Source organism: Biomphalaria glabrata, chromosome 3 (assembly GCF_947242115.1).
Source record: "Biomphalaria glabrata chromosome 3, xgBioGlab47.1, whole genome shotgun sequence".
In the NCBI taxonomy this organism is placed as follows: domain Eukaryota; kingdom Metazoa; phylum Mollusca; class Gastropoda; family Planorbidae; genus Biomphalaria; species Biomphalaria glabrata.
In genome coordinates, this window is record NC_074713.1 from 22,611,730 (window position 1) to 22,635,141 (window position 23,412).

Below are 23,412 nucleotides of genomic sequence, written 5' to 3' on the forward strand. Positions count from 1 at the left end.
CACATAAACATACTAATTATTGTCCATTCATTTCATATTTTAATCAAATTAACATTCAAATTTGTTTTTCTAAAGCATTTTTAATACATTCGTTCGCTGTTCGCTAAAGCTGCGTAGCCGTGTTGAGATAGGCCTTTATTCATTCATGCGCAGCACTGAATGAACTCTATAAAAGCCAATTTTTTACTCTAGATTAGTGTAGATTTAGATCTATGTCTACATCAAGATCTACTTTATACACATGAACATACAAAATTTAGTCTATTCATCTCAAATTTTAATCAAATATATGTAGGTCTACAAGCAAATGTTTTAATTTGAAAAAAAAATGGATTTAAGCCTATTAGCTATTTTGATTTGATAGCTTCATTCACAATATTTTTACATTGACACATTCGCTTTACTTATTACATTATTATTTCGTTTAATTGTTTACAAAACACTCTCAGTGACTATATCGAAAGTAATGCGCAAATAAAGACCTGCGGGTCGCAGGTAACATATGTCTAGTATATATATATATATATATATTAAAGACATTAGCATGCACCACTTTGAATTGTTTGAAAAAAATAACAACTCAGTGTCAAAATATTCTAGTTCATTAATACAAATTAGCAAGAAGATAACTATTTCAGCAATAATTTCTGAACTATTAGTCTTGGTCTTTACAAAATGGCAATTAAAAGTGGAACTTTTTTTTTAAGTCTACCCTAAGTCAATATTTACCTTCAGGGTCCAACATCCTGGGAATATCTAAATGTTTTTCAGCAATGTCAAAGGCAGTGTTTAAGTTCTCCAGTGGATTTTCCTGAATAGAAAAAAGGAAGAAATAAACAATAGGAATATAACCTCAATAAGATATGTTGTCTAAACAAATCTATTTCAACTTTATTTAAAAGTTGCAAATCATTTTCAATAAATTTTGCTAAGTAATTATAATCTATAAAAATCAAATTTAGAGAACAAATTACTGTAAGGAAAAAAATAATTCCAAACTAATTATTCTATTTTAATAAAATATAATACTAAAAGATTTTCCATAAAGCCACTTGTTTCACTAATTGAAAAAAAAAACACACAAAAAAACCCACTAAAGCCAGCAGATTTATTTACATTCAAATTTTCTATACCTCATATGACATAATTAGCTTCTCTTTTGAGGGAAAGTAATTAATTTATATCGTAAGATACATCTGACAGTTGTTAAATAAACATATAGAGACAATATTTCTAAACTCATTAGGAGTATATTTTGCAGTTAGGAAATTTTGTTTTCAAGTTTATATAGTTTTAACTTATTTTTAATAAACATCTTCAGAAGATGGTCATGTTAGCAGATCTTCCTAGCCACAGATATATCTAAATAGAATAAAAAGGAACAATTTATTGTGTACAGAACCAGACTGCTAAAAAAAAAAAAAAGTTGATAGCAGTCTAAATACTCATTTTTGTAATCCTACTTTCTCTTTTTTCTAATAAATAAAAATTCCGAACAAGTAACTGTAAATATTGGACATGGCAAAATATAAAGGTCAAAAGCGAGGTCTCCATAGCTGTGTGAAATAATGAACTATTCTCTAATTTTCATATGGGAGTTTTAAAAAAAAAAGAAAGAAAAAAAGTGAGTGTTTGTGTGAGTCTTTGAGGGGGTCATTTCAATAGCATTTCTCTATATCAGGAAAGAAAAGATGTTAAGCACCCTTTAAGGCCAAGTATTAAAAAATAATTAGTAGGACAAACCTTTATTATAACATTATTAACTTAAAACTACATTTCTATAGATGTATGAGCAAACTTTAAAAAATAAAAGTGGTCTCTCTAGTCTAGGCATCTCACAAAGAAGAAAAAAACAACAACTTTGATACCCACAGTGGCTTTGTGGAAAATATTAGCATAGTGAGAAAAAAGAAGCAATATCTACAAAGCAATTAGTCTTTAAATGTAAGACTTTAGGGAGAAAAAAATGCTGTTAACTAATAATAGGTGTTATAAGGATAATGTAATTGTACTTTGTATTTCTAAACATTCATTTCTGTAGGTTCCGGGAAACCTGTAAAATTGATTTTACCTTTGACAAATTATTGTACTCTAGAAGATCAGGCCGATGCCTGTGTATGAGTGCACAGAAAGCGAGACCATCTTTAAAACTGAGGAAGACATCAAGCGCAAACCATGCAACAGAAAAGCCAAACAGATGTTTAGTGAAAGAAACATGATTTGAAAACAATAATGCTGTTGTAGCATTTGGCCAGAAAACTGTTGAGTACAACTGAATCAGAACAAGGAAGTTTCATGAGATTTAATAGATGATTGATATTTGTCTTCTTGTTAGCAATTAATACTTAACTAGTTTTATGTAAAGATGGCAGTTGTGCTCAACATTAAATGAAATGTCACATATTTCTTTATTGGGTTTTATCAATCACATTTTCAAAGGCATTCAGATTTTAATGTCTGAACTGTGTGTGGCTTTATGTGCCACTGGATACATTTATTCACATTTATCTTTGATCCAAAGTCACTATGTTGTATTTACAATTTGTATGTAACATTTCAAGATCAAAACATCATGATCAGCCTGAAACAAGAACATCTTCATTCATTAGTACAACAGAACTCAATGCTATAAAATAAAAGATGAGTTGTTTGTTTCAAAGTCTCTCTCCATGCTATTTACTACAAAGCAAAAAAAAAAAAAGTTTCTCCTGATGTGAAAGAAAAGTGTACACTCAACATGCTGTTCTTAGACTAATGGGATATTCTCGCATTATGAACAAACTCTCTGAATAGTTCAATATAACTAACTGTTTGGTAGCCCATGAAAAAAAAAAGCTATGCTGATGTTTATATTCATTTACATTTTCTTTTCAAATTAAGGGAAATATAAGTCAAAATTACAGTAAGCCCCATTCATTTGTTCAAAATATATTGTTTTATTGTTTACTTTAAAGGAACCAAAAATTATGTAAAATAGTAAATAGTATTGGTTGACTTTTACTAAAATAATTACTCTTACAAAGCTAAATCAAAGGATTTCACAATGAAATGTAACACATTACTGCTGGGCTACTCTGTTATCTGTAACAAACAGCTTATGTATTTCTAAGAACAAAAACAAGTAATGTGGTGCACAAGTTGTAGCAGCTGAATCTTAGTGGCATATTCAAGTTTTACTTCTACACCAAAGTCTCATTTAATGGCTATATTATTCAATTAGCAAGAAATACCTATTTAGAAAAGTTTGACTATTAAAAAAATAAGCTAGCCTGTAGCAAGAACATATGAGAAGTGATCTAAGATTTTAAATAGAAATTTTGTTAAAAAATCAAGACCAGTGTGATGTAAAAATATATTTCTAAATTTAAAAAAACAAAAAACAAAAAAAAACAGGCAAGCTAACTAGGGGGAGCACATTCTGCAAAATGTTGTTGGACTGTGTTTACCCTAGAGAGCTTGTAGTAGTCTAGGAGGTCAGGGCGGTGGCGATGGATCAAAGCACAGAAGGCTAAACCATCTTTCCAGCTGAAATGGTGGCATACAATATTAGGATCAAATAGTATGGACATTCAATGTTATTACTTATACTTTTGGCGTAATTCTTTTTTTAAACAAGCTTTCTTTTCCACTTAGGAGACCTGGTTTTTCAAATATACTCAAATAAAGAAGATACAAAGAGATTTCCAAGCGAACTTGTGACATGGAAAAAGGTATAACATATTAAGTTTATTTGACATGGAAAAAGGTAGAACATATTAAGTTTATTTGTGTTTGTGTGTGATTTATTTGCATTGTATGTGTTCTGGTGTGTGCAGTCAATTTTTTCCTCATCTTAAAAAAAGTGAACAATTGTCAGGACTTTCAAGGTCATTGCTGGCAAAAAATTGTGCATGGTACCATCAGTCCTCCTGAGATCCGATTAGGTTCAGAGCAGGAAGGACTACTCCTGTAGTGCTCATATCACCTACCCAAGGGCACCCAACAGAAAATGTCTACATTTAAATTGTCTTCCTTTATTTCTAGCTACTCAGCACATTGATCAGAGTTGAATGACACACTAACACTTCAACATAGAAGCTATTGTCACACAATCTTTTAAGTTCACTGATAACTACTTGACGGCAGTCAAACTAATCACAGCTTACCAAACAATATTTAAAAAAAAAAAAATTTCACATGTGTAGTTAAGGGATGTGTATCCTATTTCTACCAGCATTATTTTATTTCTCTTGGGTGCTCATTGTAAAATTCTAACTTTCTTTAGAGAGAAACCAGGAGGGAAAAAAAAGTGTCTAAAGCTATATCTATGTAGCCAGAGGTTATACAGGAGCAGACTTCAAAACATTCCTCTCAAAAACATTTCACATGAGAAATTCTAACCTTTACCTGTATGTTTCCCACCTCCTCCCCTTGGTCTAAGTTTTATTAATAAATAGCAAGACATGGGATGACAGGATCAATGGAGGTTCAGTGTTTTTACCTCTATAAAAGAAGTAATTAAACCTTTTGAAAGCATTCAGACATAAATAAAGTAATCACCTTGAGTCAATTAAAACAAAAATATGAAGAGCTAGACGTCAACACTAAGCTGCCTATCTGACAAGATCAATTCTACAATATATTTCTCTAAGCTTCTGTCTTCTCCTTACACCTAATTCAAAAGTTTAGATGAATAATGGCAGCATACAAAAAGCAACAAATCTAATTTTATGTTCAATTACACCATTGCTATAAAAGTTTAAACAGAATCTTATGTATCTTGTAATATTTCATAGTTTAATGTCCTTCCCTTGACTACAGTTTATCAAAAGTATGTGAATAGTTTCCCCTTGTTCCATCAAGCCTAATGCTAAGTAACAACAAAGGAAAGTAATTCTCTAAAGAAATTATACCTGAGGTGAAAGTTCTGTACATTAACATTCTTATAAGGAGCTGTTTTCCTCTGGCACCATAACAAGAGGCCTTCTTTGGCTGTTAATTCTGTAGGTCAGAAAAGTCATTTGTCAATATAGCCCAAACAAAAAGATCAAGACAAAATAGATAATGTAGTTTTCAAACTCATGGACAGATCAAGCCTTTAATAAAATGGTTGTACCTTCTACAGTAATGTCTTGAATAGCAAACCGGAGGATAATTGTCCAGATCATACCTAATGTCATTTTCACATTGCCATCCACAATTTCTGGAGAACAAAAATATATCAAACTGTATGACAAGAAATAAAACAATTATCAAAAATCAAAGACAAAACAAAAGTTGGTGAGAAGTGGAAAATACTTGTAAATGTTTTAACAAAGTTGTCACAAGATTTATGACAAGTTTGTAAGTGAGTGAAGGCATGGTGGTAAAGCGCTTCACTTCCAAACAGGGGGATTCTAGGTTCGAATCTCAGTGAAGACAGGGATTTTGCATTTCAGAATCTTAAGGGCACCTCTGAATCCACCCATTTCTAATGGGTACGTGACATTAGTTAGGGAAAAGTAAAGGCAGTTGGTCATTGTGCTGGCTGCATGACACCCTCTTTTACCATGGGCCACAGTAACAGTTGCCCTTTACATTATCTGCCCTATAGACAGCAAGCTTTGATATAGGAACTTTACTTTACTTGTAAGTAAGAAAAAGATAATGTAATATAATGCATAGTTTAAATAAGAGCCTGAATGCTACCACACAGCAATTTGTTTACAGCAAAAATACAAATATTTCCATGGAAAATATTATATTATTGAGAACAATGTGAACAAAGGCTTTTCTTAATGCTAAGTTAGTAGTAATGAGATTTAATAATTTGTGCAATTAGTAACAAAAAAGTCTACTTGAAAATAAAGGGCACAGTTCTGATGACTTTATTAGCTGATCTTTGGAAAGAAACCAACACCCAGAATATTGTAACTCTCTTCAATCTCAAGTTTATTTTCAAGTTACCCATCAAACAAATCATGCAAGTTAGATAACCTTTAAGCTATATTGAAAGACTGAGTAATCCAAGATACCCTTCTTACTCCCCCTTTCCAATCATTCCTCTGCATCCTTCCCCTGGACAGGTTTCAGGTCATGGAACTCTGCAGCAGAGTGAAGAATGTCTGAATGCCTATTAGCACGCGCACTACAGAACAGTGCCTTAGAAAGTTGTCTAATTTAATTAAACAGAATGTAAACTGATCATCACAAGTGACTTAGATCTCTAGCTGTTTGGACGAGCCAACTACACACAAGTGTGCTTGCTATGTGTGTATCTGTATGCTAAGTGTGTATGTGTGCATATGTGTTATGATCCTGAATATGGCGCTTTTTAAGTCTCACTTTCACTGACAGTGTAGCCTACTTGCTATTAAACTGGCTTTGCCAAGGATTTTATTGTAAAGAGAATGCCCTGAGGCCACATTACTCTTACTCTTTGACTAAGGGGAAACTATTTGCTGGCACATAGGAAGACGCCTCATAGCAGCATATCTACCGCCAAGCAGTCAGTAAGGGATTGCGACGAAAGAGCTGTGTGGACAGAAACTAAGTCCATGGCGATACAGTCGTGTTATGAATGCGTGAGTGAAACAGCAAGATTTTGTTCTGCCTGGGTTGTCTGAACAGTGGTTTAGCTAGGTAGACCTCTCTCACCAGACAGTAGCCTTCTATTTATCTCACACTATTGGCAAATCTAAACATCGCACACTTCACGTGGGGGACAAGGAGATTGTATGCACCTCTAGACTCGTCTACCTGAGCCCCAGCACGGTGCAGCGTGAGGTGGGAGGAAAGGTTGTTATACCGGGGGAGGGGGGGGGGCGACCTTTTACCTTGCGGTAAAGAAGAGCTCTAGAGTGTACAAGTTGCTGTTTTGGCAGTTTTACAGCCAATAGTTGTTGTTTTTTTATAAGCGAGGAAAAAAAAACGTGGAGGAAGGGGGTAGAATATTTCTGTCGATGTGTTAGAATATCGTGTCTACTATTACACCGTGTTCAAGAAGTGACTAACATGTACATTGATTCAAACTTGTATCCACACTTGTGATTCCATTTTTTTACCAGACCTATTTTCACTTTTTTTTCCAGGTGGGGGGTAGGGGGTCACGACCTGAGATGATTTGGGGGGGGGGGGGGAAATTGCGTCACGCACACGTCTCTGTGAGCGTGCTGCCCTCTTTATGATAAATAATTACGTCATCCACTATGCATGTGCAGTAGAATGGGATTAAAGAGTTGTGACATGTAGTTGTTTCTTGGGTCGCCCAGTTAGCCCAGTAGTCCAGTTCCAGCGTAATACCACGTGACACTGTTAGAACGTGCTACACCCCGGAGTACAAAGTCAATCATCTTGCAACGACCTGGACTAGGAAGAGTTAATCAATGCGCCCCTCTCTTCTGGTGTTCTCTGATGCACAAATCTAGTTGACAATTATAGCCGTCATTCATTCCATCAATAAAAGGCTCATGCTAGTCGGTACATGAGGCAGGCCCTGAGAATAAAGACTTCTACTTCAACTCCAAGGGCATTTCATTATAAACTACTAGAACTAACTGAATGGTGAACATAAGCTTTAAAGAACTGTACAACTTTTATAAGAAGACACCCTCGACTCCAACAAAATAAACGTGTCAAGCATGTTGGCGGTCATGTGGAATGTAGATGTATCATGCTGTGCACTTATTCATTAACTATTTATTTAATGTAATTATGTAGTAGTTCCTTTGTTTAGGGACAGCGGGTATCAGAGATCAAAACAATCACTAGCTTCAGACCACGTGTGGGAAGAAGCGCTGATAAAGAGTAACAAAGACTTGGCAAGCTTTATGGCAGACACAAATCTGGAAATCATGGTGTATGAACAGACAACTTCTTCAAAGCGAAGTCGAAACAAATGTACCCCCCCCCCCACACACACACACCAATTTCTTAATGACCTAAATAATGAGGGTGGCTCACAATCAACTTTCTACTATATTTGATCAGAGCCAAGGTTATAACACTTGTGTATAGATCTCACAGCTATTAGAGCCAGAAAGAAACGAAGGAAATTGCCGAAGAAAGTCGCTAAAAATGTTTGTCATGTCCCACGACATCACGTGATGCTTCATACCAACGAGAAGAGTTTTATTCACCAACACGTTGAACTTTTATAAGACGTTTCAGGCTTTGCTTCACTTTCATCAATGAGTATACATCAGAATGTGAAATTGAAGGGGGTAGACAGGGAAATCGGTAATCCAAAACGTATTTGAGAAGCGCTTCTCAGTTCTTCAAACACTTAGACACTGTCCAGTTCGTAGACCACCACTGGACACCGATCCACCATCATTAAAGTTGAGAAGCATCGCGGAGTTGTTCCAGTTCGTACAAACTTAACCTGTGAGGATCAAGTGTAAGGGAGGACCGTGGCCCTAAAGGGGAAATTCTTTCTTTACACGCCGCCCCTGACGACTGAATAATAATAAAAAAAGGTACAGTAAAATGACGTGTTGCTTAATGAGGCAAGTGCAGAACCTTCTCACCTAGTGATGTACAAAAGCTACCAGGTCGGCGAACAAAGCACAATACTGTCAGTAGCAGAAAGCTTTAAATAGGAACATAATAGGACAAGGAGTGTGTAGAATGAAGTATCTCTTCAAAATACAACATCCCCCCCAGCCCCATACACTCCCGCATAGTGTTTCATTATGGCCATAAAAGGACATTCTGTTTACAGCCAGTCTATGAGCGCACTAGTCATTAGAAAGACGCACTTGACATATCCTATAGACGCAAAAAAAGCAAAAGCTATGTCTAGATTTACTTCCATTCTCTTCAAGGTTGATGATAGACAAATGTCCTACAGTCTAGTCCTATCAACAAGTCAGGATCACGGAGTAATAATGCAGTGGAAAGTACGTCTATGTGTGTGTGTGTGTGTGTTTTATTTGCTCTGAATAATACATTAATAGGTCAACATTGAGACAAATCTACTTTCAGCTTGATTGCAATAGGGCAGTTAAGTAATTATTTATTTACAGTACCCACAGCGTAGTGGAATAGTTGGATAGTAGACTACACATAGGTTAGTATTTTAGTATTGGGCGATCCAACGAAGACTTCAAATAGAATCAGATACTGAACGGGTAATGCGAAAAATAGGGCTAACAATTCAGTGTAACCTAATATCTATATAAATGTTTCTCTTCGTCGCCCAACCATGCGGGACACCAGGAAAAAGTCTTGGAATGTAAAACTTTTTTTTCTGCAAGTCGGAATAGAGTTACCCCACGTAATCTTCGCGGCGAAAGAGAGCATGGCTCAAAAAAAAAAAAAGGGGGTGGGTGGGTGGAGAACAAGTAATCTTTCTCTTTACATTCTATATGACTACATTTATATGAGTATTTTTTACACACGTCAATATCTGTTGTCATTAAAATAGTTGCATTTTTTTTTTGTAGCTTTGTTTTGATTTTGTCCCTTTTTATTGCCTTTCGTTTCCTAACCATGACCACCGCTTCACATATACTTCGTGGAGTCAACAGGTCTTTCAATGTAGTCGAAATTCCTGCATCAGGTAACTGTTATATAGCTATCAGTAGCGATATAGATATATATATATATATATGTATATATATATATATGAGTGTGTCTGGGCTTTTACGTGTGTATCACACACTATATATATATATATATATATATATATATATATATATATATATATATATATATATATATATATATATATATATTCACACACGTGAAAGCCCAGACACACTCATTCATTCACCTATCACTAATTCTTCTACTTGATGAGGACAAAAAAAAAAAAAGGAAAATCTAAGCTGTTATTAGGTAGCCTTTATCAAAAAAGATATTTACCAATAAAAAAAGAGATAGAGCCTATCAAATATTTCGATTAAAGAAAGCAGAAGAATAGTCAGACAGTGTAAATACTACTTTGTTAAGGTGGGGAATTATTTTTTTTTGGGGGGGGGGGGGGGGGGGAAGGTGGAGGGGGGGGGGGTCTGAGTAGAAAGTGATACTTGAATTTACGGTCCGGTCCGATTCAATGTAATTCGCTGGCCCAAGGAATGTATTTGGGGTGGGATTGTTTTGATGTAGGCATGTATATTTTCATTCTTTAAGAAAAAAAAAAGGGAGGGTCCATAAACAATAAATAGCGTAGCCGGTGGGGAATGCTAGTAAGTATATGACGTGTATGCAAACAAAATTAACCAATTAACTATTGGTAATTAATTATTTTGTTTGGTATCTTGAATAGGAAAAGAAATTGTACTTGACAGATGGGTTGGTATAAAATGAATTAGTCCCCTTGAGGAATCTTGATCCCTGACTGAACTTTTATATGCATTTAAAAAACGATTATGTTAACATTCACAAAGCTACCCCCTTCTTCCCTCCCCCTTTCACAACTGGTCCAGACATGTGATAGGATCATAGCGCATTGAGAAATCGAAAAGCTAAACAAAAACAATTGGTGAAAATAGTTCTATCGCACAGATTTATGTCTAGGTCGATCATACATGTAAACTACATGACTGATCCAGACTAGTTTGTACAATGAACAATGAATTTATATTAGCTTTGTTCTTTTAAACTGTATTTGAACTATTTTATTTGTTGATTGTTCAGAACTCCAGTCGAATGGGTAATAAAACCAGCCAAGTAATACCAAGAATGGAAAAGGTCAAGAACGAGAACTACAGAAAACAGCACAATAAGACGATATAAAAATAGAGAGCGGGAAAGCAGGGGAAAAGAAACAACTAATAAACTACTCCCTTATTTTGTGACAGACTGCGGATGTTCAGACAAGCGGGTAGGGTTTACAAATGTGACACAGATCTATGCGTCCCCTGGAAAGGTGCTCCAAGAGACAGGCACGTGTACAAACAGATGCATTAAGGCCTGTGAAGCGCGATGTGTCCTCTGTAAGAAGGAAACAAGGGAGTCAGCAAGACACTTGGTTGGTGGTGGGATCTCTGCACCAGTTGTATACACAACAGGAGAACTGTAAGTTGTTGTCCTGCCCCTAGATTAGCTACCAACCAACTGGTTGGACCAGTTGCACCTTAGAGTGGGCTACAGTTACAACCATTTCCAAAACTACTAATGTACACATAAACAACACATGTGTTGTACACGCTGACCCCATTACACAGTTGGCTTGTCGGCTTGTTATTTCAAGCATCTGATTCACTTTGAAGTGGCAACGTTGAAACCTACAGACTATTTGTTTCATTGTCTAGTTTAATACTGGATACTGACAAGTGCAAATGTGTATGAGTGTATGTGTTTGTGTGTTCAGTTCCTAAAGGAGAGGCTCTCTATCTCAATTGCTACGGTGCAACTGTTTTCAAGCTCAAGACAATGTCAAGTTACCGAGGTTTGTGTGTGTGTATGTTTGTGTGTGTGTATGTTTGTGTGTGTGTATATGTTAAGTATTTAGAAACAACGACAGCTACTTGGATTATTCGATTCAAGAAACAATGCTCAGTCTGTATAATAAATACAAATAAATGTTCAATACAATTCAAATTCTGAATAAAAGTAACACATGGCTGGCCGTACACTATTCAAAATGTATCATTCTACAACCAACTTGAGATTAAAATGGGTTACAGTAATGCACAACATTGTTTTAAAATGTGAACAAAAAATGTTACAGACAAATCAATGAATATTTTCTAAACTTGCTCTCGGGCAATAAAATGTTTCTCAATGTCGAGGAAAGAAAACAAAATTCTAATACAAGATACAGCACCATATACCATGTACACCAAGTAGGTAGAATGCTGAAAGAAAGGTAGTTTCTACAAAAGTAAGCTATTTCCACCTTTGCCACCAACGTGTTACTAATGATACGCCTCGCAAGCCTTGGGAGATAGAGTGAAAGAAAATAATGAAATTCAATGCTGGGATCAACTATTTATTAACATCATCACCTGTATCAATAGCTTATCTCAAATCTTTTCATTCCTGCATGACCAGGTAACTACGGTAATAACTGCTTAATTAGGGGCGTACAGTGTTCTCTCATTACCATTTTAATCATGTCTGCCCCATGTTAACGCGCTTATTTCCCCTGGGCAATGAGAGAATGACAATAACATCTATCTTTGACCAAGACTCTCGAACCAGCTGATAATAGTTTAATTTTGTATAAAACATACTATTGAGATGATTGGTTCAGATTATAATGATACATACTCAAGTATGAGCAAGAGGGACATGTTTTATTTTACATGTTTCGGATGCTCCTATAGATTTTAAAGATAATTACATCCTAGAACGACGGGGGGGGGGGGGGCGCAACGGGCAGGGTTCGAACCCGGGAAGGGAAACGTTCACATTAGGCCGTGGTTCTCAGTCGTACGGACATGAGAGATGAACAAATCACAAAGTGGCCATTTGTTTACAAATTCTTCTCACAAAAAAAAAAAAGTGGAATAAATAGATAAGGCACGGGAACAACATGTCCAATGCGAAAGATACCAGCCAAGGGCTCGGGAAAATCAGTTTTTATTCTGTACTACGAAAACCGTGTAGTGTGCAAAGGACAAGACGAAACACGTGTCATGGACAAAACATGGAGGTTGAAAAGTGCAGTCCCAGTTTAAGATGGCGTCGCACCTTTTTAGAAGACATCAACTCCATAAGGACTAACAGGGAAGAGGCTCTGGATTTCAACTGTGACCGATCTCTGAGGAGAGAGCTTTTTGCTAAAAAAAAACTTGAAACGACCTAAGGGACTAGCCCAATCATGTAAGAAAGCATTGCTGCATCACATAAGAAACTAGGTCACAAGAAGATTTCACGTTCGAAAGAAAGATGACATTCAGGGCTCAAGTCACAGCTACAACAGCTAGTGTTTCTGTTGACATCCCCCTTCTGGTGTGTGACAAGCCAAGCTAAAGATCTCTAGAACAAAACCTGAGCTCTCTAACCTCCAGGTACTTGAAATGTATTTGAAACAAGAACACATGTATTGCTAACACCAAGCTGTGTGTACACCACCTAGAAAAGAGAACAACAGCAAGGTGTCTACTTAGTCATGTCAACCATTACCAATGTTGGTGTTGTATCGATGCTGCTAACAGCTGTTGTGTATCCATGTATTAAAACAAATGTTAGTCATGAGAAAGTTATGTCAAGTGTTCAGAAGACCGCTTCAAGACATGTTTAAATGGTGAAAACAAAGTGATTTGTTAAATTCAAATGTCTCGGTCTCAGCCAGCAACTCAACGACAATATGATTTTAAAAATAAAACCTGAAAGGAAATTATTGAATATAATAATTATTTACGCTTTAACCTAAAATTATTATTATTATTAAAAGATTCATTTTTTTCATTGTTTTTTTTTAAACTCAATTGACGATGACAACATTGATTTGAACCCATTAAACTAAATACATTTTTGGATTTATAAACTTTAGTTTGTGTTTTGTACAAAGAGCATACATTCTCTTATAATTCAATACCAAATATAATTTTTAAAAATAACTAACAAAAAAGTTATTGACGTTTAGTCTGAACAGGATAGTGAAATACAAATGAGAAAAATGAATAATATTATCGGAACGAGGAAAATAATTAAAGAAAGAAATAGTTAAAGTCCACCCCTGGTCTGGCTCTAGGGAAAAAAAAAAGCCACACTTCTAATTGCGGAGGGAAAGGGAGATAGTATCTCACATATCGGCAGTTAGAACAAACAAAAGTTTAGGTAGAATTAGAAGTTAAAAAAAACTAGGGCATCGATTCCCAAAATATTCATAGCCAAAGCGTAACTTAAGTAGATAATCTATCAGTGTGTTGTGTACAGCACATTTACTTATAGCAACACACTCCTCCATACAACACATCACGATAACACCTGGAGGACAATGTCTTGCGGGGCGCCAAGAGGATGTTATCAAAGCACTATCTAGAATCTACACCTATTTGTTGCGTTTTACTAAATAGGTCATGCAAACCTGCGCCAGCTGCAGTCACCGGTAAGGGAGAGGGGTGAACAGAATGAACCGGTGGGTCCTCTCCTCAAGCGGCATGAGCACAGCTACACACCACAAGGTCATTGGTTCGAAACGCGGATATGAAAATGTCTACCTAATTGTTTGACCAGAAAGAACAAAATACCACATAGAGTATACACACAGACAGATGATTTCAATGTCACCAGCATAAAAGAAGAAGTCAATACATTGCGTGTACATATGTCCGTAGCAAAAAATGACCGTAACTTCTTTTCAAACATTGACCTTAAATTGACATCCAAACAGCCCATGCATCCATCTCAACAAATACAATAAATTACCTTTTAATGCACAATGCAAAGAAGATAATTAATGATGTGAAGAAGTCAAAATGTATTACAAGAAGTCAAAATGTATTACAAGAAGTCAAAATGTATTACAAGAAGTCAAAATGTATTACCTTTTCTTTTTTAGCACCAGAGGTAAGCTATAGATCTACTTGATTGCAGTGTGTGTAGGGGTGGGTGGGTGGTGATACAATGATACATATGATTTACTTTTTAAATGAATTGTTTTTTTTAATTAAAAAAAAAAGACAAACATGCAGCAAAGTGGATGTAACTCTTCCATTATAAGCTTATATAGAGAGCGAGTAGGTCTACACCAGCGAGCATTCTAAAGATCTACACTTACTAATAAGACAGCTGATGTACTGACATCTTGACAAACATACATTATGAGCTGGACATTGTTTCAAATCCCTTCAATTTAGGTGCTAACGTGAACTAGAATTAGACCAGCTGCCTCATACCATCATCCACATACGGACAGGACTATTTTTAACTTTGATACAAGACAAACACTAATACGTATTCAAAATGAAGCAATAAAAACAGACAAAACTCATAAAGTATCCTGTCAAATCACTACAAACTCACCTTCGGCTCCTATAGACACCAATTTGACGCCTTTGGAGGCGATAAAATCTAAAGCTTTGTTGACGTTGGCTATCTTGTGAAAACGCATCTTGCCCCTATCTGGTTTGGGTAAATGTTCCCCAGATATGACTTCTAACAATAACATAAGTTTGAGTCCATTTCGAAAATCCTCCTCTATGTTCTCTATTTGGTTTTGTGGGCCCGTTTTTCGTAAGTGAGAATTGCACCATGCTGTGAATGTCTGGAAAATAAAATCAGGAGGGTAATCAAAAAGTGAAACACTATCTTGGTTTGTTTATTAACAACAAAAACTAGCTAGGATAACTACAACATTCAGACAGATCCAAGCTGACTTTGTCTCAGTTTGGACCATTTTGACGTATGTTATCACAGGGATGGAATTATTCCCTCGGTTCTATTCAATGAGTTCAAACAGAGAAAGGGTATGACGGGAAGAGGTTTAGACAAAATTAGAAAATAAAAAAGAGAGAAAGAGGTGGCAGGGTGAGGAGAAAATAATCGATGGTCACCACTAGCTAAGGACATTACAGGCAATGGTGGCGACACACAGAGAGAAAAAAAAGTTTCTTTGTTTTAAGTGCCACATTTTTTTTTCTTTATTTCATGTCTGCTTATTCAGGCTCTAGATCTACACATAGCCTGTACAATAGAATTTATGATTCTGGTTCTTATTAGGTGACCCATTCATTTTTTTCACACTTAAATTTTGGCGATATATCTCTCCAGACCTTATGACTGTGGAGTGTAAACCGGTACCAGGATCTTGAATTCAAGCTGTATATTCAGTTGTTCAGAGCATCTCATGTAAACTAGTAACACAGTGCACCAAGGTAGACTAAATAGTATTGCCTTATAATAAATAACAACAAAATGTTCAAACAATCGTTTCTGATCATTCTCATGAAAACAATTGCAACAAAAAAAAATGTCGCTTGTAAACAGCATATCAGTTCAAAATGAGATAAGTCCTCGATAATTAGGACATGGTGCAGACAGAAGACAGTTTCTACTTTAGAGGGAAAAATGCATAAAGATAATATTCCAAACATATTATTATTATTTGTATTCTTAAGAAGTGTTGTTGTTTTTTTAATGGTCATTAAGAAAGAAAAACATTCTTGTAAATTCCTGTTAAAGGATTAGAACATTTCGTGGACCGTGAAAATGTATACACAATCACTGAGCTACGGCAAAATGACTAGAAGAGAATCTTTGCACTTAATAAATCCCCAGAGATCAACCAGACTTGTGATGGTTGTCAGCGAGGGGTGCGAACGATTACCTTGACATACATTTGAACCCAGATGATGCGTTGACATACTGCGTTGATTCAAATAAATATGCATCTCCATTCAATTATTTGATTTCAAAGAACATACAGACATACAGAATGTTAAACATTTTTATCAAGAATTACAAGTAATAAAATAAATCAATGAATAAAGTAATATTGGCAAATTGGTAATCGATAAGCTGTCATTAAGAGTTCAATTCAGGGCCCGGAGGTCTAAAAGTTATTGTATGAGACATTTGTATACGCCTACTTCTACTTGTATTGATTTCCGATTGACACTCGGGGGATCGGAATTCTGGTGATATCATTGGGAAATCCCTTAAGTATTTATTTCTACGCCGGTCAAATCAGTCCCACGAGTGGAAGAACAGTCCCAGCTAGCGACATTTTATGAATGAATTTGAACTAGAGTTCTAGAGAGCACGTTTATTTAAACATGAATACAAATAGCCAATGTACTACAAAGCACAAACCGAATGCGAATGACAACCTCGTAACTAAATAAATCTAACCAGTTTTTTTTCACGAAACCATTTCAAAACATGTTTGTTTTCAATACAAAACCATGCAATAAAAGCATTTTTTTTAAATGTCACATTAAACACTTGTACTTTTATCTCTCAATTTTTTTTTTATCTTTCAAAGTAGAAAGATCCTAAAACGTTATTAAGCTTAGCCTAGTTTTATTCAAAGTAACAGCAGAGCTGGGAGCGGAGTCACACACAGGGATGCCTGTTCTCTACACAACCTGGGTTTCCGTAAATAAAATGCAGTGACTCATACAACTGCTATGCCATTATTACGTACGTAGGCTACACCAAATGATTTCAAGAGTCGGCGGTGGCTAATGGAAGGCTAGGAGGGTAGGCCAGATAAAAGAATCAGCTGTTGAGGCTAAACATAGACATGGCCAGCTTATCTTTGATAGGAATCGTCTTAACATTTCCCTTAATGACACTGTAACCCAATGTTTTAAACACGATATGAACCTTAATAGAGATGACAACGCTGCCACAATGATTCTATGTCATTTTGGAGGAAAAACAAACGTAGCTGATTAAGCTGTAAACGATTGGTCTATTGTTGAAACAATAAGGTGCTAGTTAATACACTCAATACAATCTATGGCTAGTAACGTACTAGGTCAGCTTAAACGTAAGCACCAAGACTGGTTCGATGTAAAACAAGGAAGTAAACTAACAACACATTCAGAGAGTGTTATTACAAATAACAACAAAGAGATTTGATAGATCTATAGTGCAGTGTAGTGTCATTAAGTCAGCTTACGTCCTAGTTGTATTTATTCTAAAAACTAACAAAAAACCTACATTTGTTTTCTATTCAACACACCTGTCAGTTGTTTTTTTTTTATAATCTTACTATTTAAAAAAATACATTAATTTGACTATCCCCTGTTACCCCACCCCTACTGGAAACACCACACATGCGGCAAAAACCTAACATTGTAAAAATAGTAACTGTACACGGGGGCCAGGCCATGTAAACACGTAAGAACCTGACGTTCCTCCTGCCCTACTATCTGCTCGCGATCTAACGGTGTAGAGGGTAGCACACCAGAAGGACGTGCAGAGAGGAAGAAGCGTTAGGGCACTCTGGGAATACGCTCAACTCGCTACCACATCTATTTAGGACACTTCATTCGAAAAGACACAAAGTTTTACTATCGAATTAAAATAGCCTACGCATAGAAATGTTTATCAGTGAAAGAATTCCACGCATGTTGGGCAGGGCAAACGGTGCTGTAGATCTTTATTATTTAAACAAATTATTCGGAGCACTTGCCCCCACCTTCCCCCTTTTTTTCTTCGCGTCCCAAAGTAAGCTTTAGTTATGAACATAACTGCCCTCCCCGCGTATTGTAACTTGTCAATGAACAACAGTGTACAAGGTCTAGTAGTCAACCGGCACAGGTAAAAGAGAAGGGCTTGTGAACGTTGTACACGGGGGAAGGGAATGGTTTACTTTTGAGGCTGAATATAACCTCTAAGTAAGCGGTTCTGTGTGCAAAGACACCCCCCTCCCACAGCGGCTCAGCTCTAACGATTTCTAAATCTCTCCAGTAATATACAGAGACAAATAGTTTTTCTAATTATTCCGCTAATATAGCAGTGTCGTTGGCATACTTTGATCACACAGTCCATACGTAATATGTGTGCTTGTGTTAAACCTTCAGTGTACTACACAGTCATCAGTTATGCTTTCTCAGACTAAATACCTGGCACAGAACCAGCCTTACCCTTGCATGTGTAAAACGTTTCTATTCTGTTCTTACACTTTTGCTAAGTAAGCAGGTCTACTAGAAATACTTTCATACCTACTGTTATCTCAAGGATAACAAAATGCAATAAGGTCTTCTCAAATTATTGTTTTAATTACACATTCTTAACTCCTCCGATTAATTAGCTTTTACATTTAATACAAAGTAGAATCATTAAAAAATACAAATGATTAATGAATTCTCTAACACCATCTAGTAATTAGTAAGACTATGCTTGATTTAATACCCTTCATGATGACTTTAACCACTACTCTTTGAGAATACTGAGTCTCAACTTTAGGAAGAATTAGTATTACTCTTACAACAAAGTGATAATTATAGAAAGAAACAGTGCAATAAATGTTGTCATTTAAAAGACTAACAAAGTGCTATGTGAAGGTATCATGACCAAACTTTTGACATTTAAATCAAACATTATAAATATTTTTATCATGATATATATTAGTTAAGGATAGAGTTGAATCATAAAGTAAAAATGCTACCTTTATTTAAAAGCAAAGTATGTTGAAAGATCTTATGGAATTTAAAGGAATTTTCTTTTTATTGATAAACATAAATGTAAAGACTTGTTTGAAAATAAACATAGACACAGATCACTTTGAATCCATAATATGCATTCTTATCATAGCACATTCTATAGAGAATGAAGTAGGGACTTTCTTGATATAAGAAACCCTTTTAAACGTTCCTTAATAGACTGTGTTAATGTTTAAAGTGAAAATATAGTATTCATATATAAAATATAAATCTCAGGCTACAATCAGCATGCCTTCATTCACACATTTAAGAAGTACAAATTAGGAGTAAGAACCTACAGAGATTATTCTACCAAAAATCATATTTAAATTTAGCCTCAAATACCAGTCAACACAAACTTGTGACAAAGCATGACATCTTATAAAATAAGATCCTACTAGCTAATGTTTTTTTTTTTAATGTGTCAACATCTGATTATATTGTGCCAAAGTTCTAACATAATTAGATCTGGTTTAGTAGCATTACATCAGAGTGATTAGACCTTTATCATATTATAAGAAATAAAAAATAAGTGGAACTCTACACCTACAGTACAGACTACTAGCTACACTGACAACAGTTGACTACACATTACACATTTACACATTATTGAGTATTAGAGTAGATGTATTTTTTTTATTAATGATGGTACCTAGAATAAGAATGTATAGACATAGAATGCACTGATAGATCTAATTCTAAATCTAGTCCAAATATGTTAAATAAATTTATATCTATATAGAATACATTTGGGCTTACACCGCAGTAGTGTAGAGAGGTAAAACACGTTTTTCTTCCAAAAAAAAGGGGGGGGGGGGGAGAAACACATTTTGATTTTTTAGATTACAAAAATAATCTATTCAAGACTATTCTAGATTTTCTAGATCTAGAAACACGTTTCAAAAAAATCTAGGTCTAATACTAAAACATTCTAAAGAGAAAAAAAAAAAAGTTTTTTTTTTAAATAGCTTAGTAGCTCTACACAATATTATTTAAAGTAGATATAGCAGCAATATAGCTATAATAATATTGTAATCGAAAGTAGGCTGTTTACAGATACTTGAAGCTAGCCCCGCCCCTCTTAGAGCCTCATCCATATTAGGTGTGCAAACGAAACTACTCGCGGTAATGGCGACTACCACAAAATGTTTACAATTCGCATACGTTTATGCCGTTTGGTATTATTAACAACGTCAGTTTATTAAATATTACGTATTTTAATAACTAATTTTTCAAAACTCAGCGTGAGTTCTCCAGAAATCTAGTCTAAATAGGAAAGAATCCAGATCTATTGTAGAACAATTTTTAGAGTCGAAACATATAAGTTAACTAACCTTTTTCTGTTGCTTTTCCCATGCCGGGTCGAGTAATCCTTCCCTGTCCCACTCCTCTTCTTCTTCCATATATCCATCATATTCTGGCTCCATGATAATAACAAATATACCTCTCCTCCCTGATCTCCTAGATACTGAGAAACTTTAAAGATATAATTTTGAAGGCCAAAATGACAGCGCCTAGACCAGTTCACAAAAAGTAATGGGGTTTTCACCACCCCGCCAGGAGATGCAAGTCACGTGACCTATGCCGGAAATGAATCCAATGGTGTACTAGTTGCGTTGTTCCTTCTCAAAAGGGGGCGTGGTAATAATGTTGGAAAGCAAATGATTCTTAATCTATTTACTTTTATTTTAATTTAAAAAGAAAACAGTATCATAATAATAGATCTAGATTATATCAAAATATGAAATACATTTTGTATAGTCTATTTTTTTAAGCCAGACCCAATTCAAGACATTTTCATTGTTACTAGCACAGTAACATTGACATTGTACTAAGACGACACAGCCAAACATTGAAGCAGTTCTCCACTGGAATATAAACTTGTGTTGTGCGTGACAGATATACAGCTATTTTTTTTTTAACTGGCCACCCTCTGTGTGTAGCCCACTCTTTATTCTTTGTGCAATAGCGGGGGAAAATGTGTACCTACGGTGGATTTACTATTAAAGTTTTTACTTAATAAACTAGCCTACTGTTGGTTTTGTAATTATATGTCTAAAAATACTGATACCAAATACAGTCCTTAAGGTCGACATGCGTACTTATTTTGTTCTCTCTAAGATGTAAAATAAAATAATTCCAAAGTTACCAGTACCTACATTAAAAAAATAGCGAAATAGCAAAACATAGTCTAATGAGCAATACAAATATGTCACCATGTGAGTTTCTTACACGTTGGAGGTGCCCCACAATTTTGAAAAGCCATAAAATATAGACCTAATCGTTAGACATAACTCATTTACAATTTCATAAAACGCCAACCTAACAACAAATATTGTAAATATTTTTTTAATGGTTATGTAACAGTAAAGTAGATATCGTAGCATTATATAAATAGACAAGATAAAACTGAAGTGCGAACATAACATTAACACATGTAGAGAGAGGAATTTTAGAAATTTCCTAATAGCTGTAATGTAAATGTTCTAAAGCACAATAAAATATCTAGCTATCTATCTATATTTAATTAATATATATATATATATATATATATGTATCTCTCTCTCTCTCTCTCTCTCTCTATATATATATATATATATATATATATATATATATATATATATATATATATATATTGAAATCAAGTTGTTGTTTTTTTAATAAAGTAGATCAATTTAAATACAAAAGTATCATTGTAAAAAAAAAAAGAAGTCGCAAATTGTGAAGATAGATCTTGTATTGTTTCCCTTTTGTTGAACTCGTGAGCGGCAGAGAAATCTCGATTGATGGAAGGAGTGGGAGGAGTCATAGGTCTTGGCAGAAAAGGGGGAAATCCGCACACATGTGAGCTATTTTCAGTTCAAAGATTGAGAACGCTTTTATTTTTAGACGTGTATGTGAAATAGATTACTGGGCGACAGGTAGTCAAGTATGATCAAAATGAGTCTCCATGAAAAGGAGAAGGCATGTAGATCTAAATAATTTGTTGAAGAAATCCTCTATTTTTCAATAATATACATTTGCCTAATAAAATACAAATCGCATTACAGCCTTTGTGTGTGTGTGTGTGTGTGTGTAAATATATTAAAGACTACTGACTAAACAGTTTTGTCGCGGCCCAACATTCCTGCATAATAAATGCACGGCTATTTTTGTCTTCTCACCTAGATCTAGATCTGTATTTATCGAAAGGACGCACGCCATGCTTTGTTTACGAAGGGAGACAAATGTTTAATTCCATTTAAAACTATATTCTTACAGATCCGACTGAATGTAAAATTAGCAACATAATGAGCCATTAGACACGTAATATGGAAGGCTATTTTTCGGGGTTACCGGTATATTATTTTTCTAAAGTGAATTTTCATAATTGTTCAGATTTGAGTCAGTGTTTTATTATTGTCTAGTTATGTGTAATGGATGTCAATGGACGATATATAAACACTTAGCTTCTTTGGCTTCTCGTTATAAGCTGCAGGGTCCATAAGTTTTTCTTTTAAAGGGTGTTATGGGGCCAGCATATTGTTCGAGCCTCTCTCAAGAGTATGCAGTTTGGAGGACATGTTCGGCATTCTTTGGTGACACTCCACAAGGTCAAGTTCAGTTCTCTTTGGTGACACTCCACAAGGTCAAGTTCAGTCCTCTTTCGTGACACTCCACAAAGTCAAGTGCAGTCCTCTTTCGTGACACTCCACAAGGACAAGTTCAGTCCTCTTTCATGACACTCCACCAGGACAAGCTCAGTTCTCTTTTGTGACACTCCGCAAGGTCAAGTTCAGTTCTCTTTCGTGACACTCCACAAAGTCAAGTGCAATTCTTTTTCGTGACACCCCACAAGGTCAAGTTCAGTTCTCTTTGGTGACACTCCACAAGGTCAAGTTCAGTCCTCTTTCGTGACACTCCACAAGGTCAAGTGCAGTCCTCTTTCGTGACACTCCACAAGGTCAAGTGCAGTCCTCTTTCGTGGCACTCCACAAAGTCAAGTTCAGTTCTCTTTCGTGACACTCCACAAAGTCAAGTGCAGTTCTTTTTCGTGACACTCCACAAGGTCAAGTTCAGTTCTCTTTCGTGACACTCCACAAAGTCAAGTGCAGTTCTTTTTCGTGACACTCCACAAGGTCAAGTTCAGTTCTCTTTGGTGACACTCCACAAAGTCAAGCTCAGTTCTCTTTTATGACACTCCACAAAGTCAAGTTTAGTTCTCTTTGGTGACACTCCACAAGGTCAAGCTCAGTTCTCTTTTATGACACTCCACAAGGTCAAGTTCAGTTCCCGTCTAGTGTATTGTCAGTATACTTTAGTTCTTGTCAGTCTAGTGTATTGTCAGCATACTTTAGTTCTTGTCAGTCTAGTGTATTGTCAGTATACTTTAGTTCTTGTCAGTCTAGTGTATTGTCAGCAT

General features: G+C 35.5%; 1 protein-coding gene across 2 annotated transcripts in view; it reads right to left on the minus strand.

The window, feature by feature from the left end:
* Nucleotides 1-20,610, minus strand: part of LOC106056859 (alpha-actinin, sarcomeric) — a 45,177-nt gene extending 24,567 nt beyond the window's left edge. Inside the window, exons 1-6 of one of the 2 annotated variants that reach the window (XM_013213755.2) lie at nucleotides 20,345-20,610; nucleotides 14,881-15,121; nucleotides 5,096-5,182; nucleotides 4,893-4,980; nucleotides 2,072-2,150; nucleotides 730-811 (exon numbers count right to left, since the gene is read on the minus strand). In XM_013213755.2, coding sequence (XP_013069209.1) covers nucleotides 730-811; nucleotides 2,072-2,150; nucleotides 4,893-4,980; nucleotides 5,096-5,182; nucleotides 14,881-15,121; nucleotides 20,345-20,437 — 670 coding nt within the window. In that variant the 5' untranslated portion in view covers nucleotides 20,438-20,610. Of the gene's footprint in view, nucleotides 1-729; nucleotides 812-2,071; nucleotides 2,151-3,446; nucleotides 3,526-4,892; nucleotides 4,981-5,095; nucleotides 5,183-14,880; nucleotides 15,122-20,344 lie in introns of both variants that reach the window. The other variant, XM_013213754.2, reaches the window with a different exon arrangement.
* Between the last annotated feature and the right edge of the window lie 2,802 nt (nucleotides 20,611-23,412).